At 64.2% G+C, this 478-nt stretch overlaps 1 protein-coding gene across 1 annotated transcript; it reads right to left on the bottom strand.

Moving 5' to 3' along the window:
- Positions 1 to 8: 8 nt before the first annotated feature.
- LOC121349112 (homeobox protein Hox-C11-like) lies at positions 9 to 371 on the bottom strand (the record flags this gene model as incomplete). Its single annotated transcript, XM_041459212.1, has 1 exon — positions 9 to 371. A coding segment is annotated over exon 1 (363 nt), but the record flags the coding sequence as incomplete, so codon positions are not given.
- Positions 372 to 478: the final 107 nt, after the last annotated feature.

The raw sequence follows: 478 nt of genomic DNA, 5'->3' as shown, positions 1-478 counted from the left end.
TGATGATGATGATGGTGGTGGTGATAATTCTCGTTCTTCATCAGCACCTCGGCGGGCGGCAGGCACTCCCTGTGCATCAGCTCCTCCGCGGGGTAACACGCCGCGTAATTCCCGCGCGGGTGCCACTTCCCCGAGGGCTCCAGCGCGTAGGGCACCTCGCGGGGCACCTGCGCCAGGTTGGCCCCGTACGGGTACGAGATCTGGCGGGCGGGGGCGAACGGGGGCACGGACGGGAAGTCGGGCACGTAGTAGGCGCAGCCGGGCAGGTACAGGTTGCCCGCGCGCTCGCCGAAGTCGCCGCCGCCTCCGCCCGCGCGCTCCTTGCGCGCCTGCGAGGGGCAGAAGTTGCCCAGGTTCACCGAGTTGAACATGCTGGCCCCGGCGCCGCGCAGGGGCTTTTTTTGGGGGGTTTTGTTTTTTTATATATAAGCCGCGCGCTGCTCGGGGTTGAGAGGGTGTTTTTTTTTTTTTTTTTTTT

Source organism: Pyrgilauda ruficollis, unplaced genomic scaffold (assembly GCF_017590135.1).
Source record: "Pyrgilauda ruficollis isolate IOZ18807 unplaced genomic scaffold, ASM1759013v1 scaffold13261, whole genome shotgun sequence".
In the NCBI taxonomy this organism is placed as follows: Eukaryota; Metazoa; Chordata; class Aves; order Passeriformes; family Passeridae; genus Pyrgilauda; species Pyrgilauda ruficollis.
Note: the sequence above shows the minus strand (reverse complement) of the source record. Positions and strands in the feature narration are given on the sequence as shown.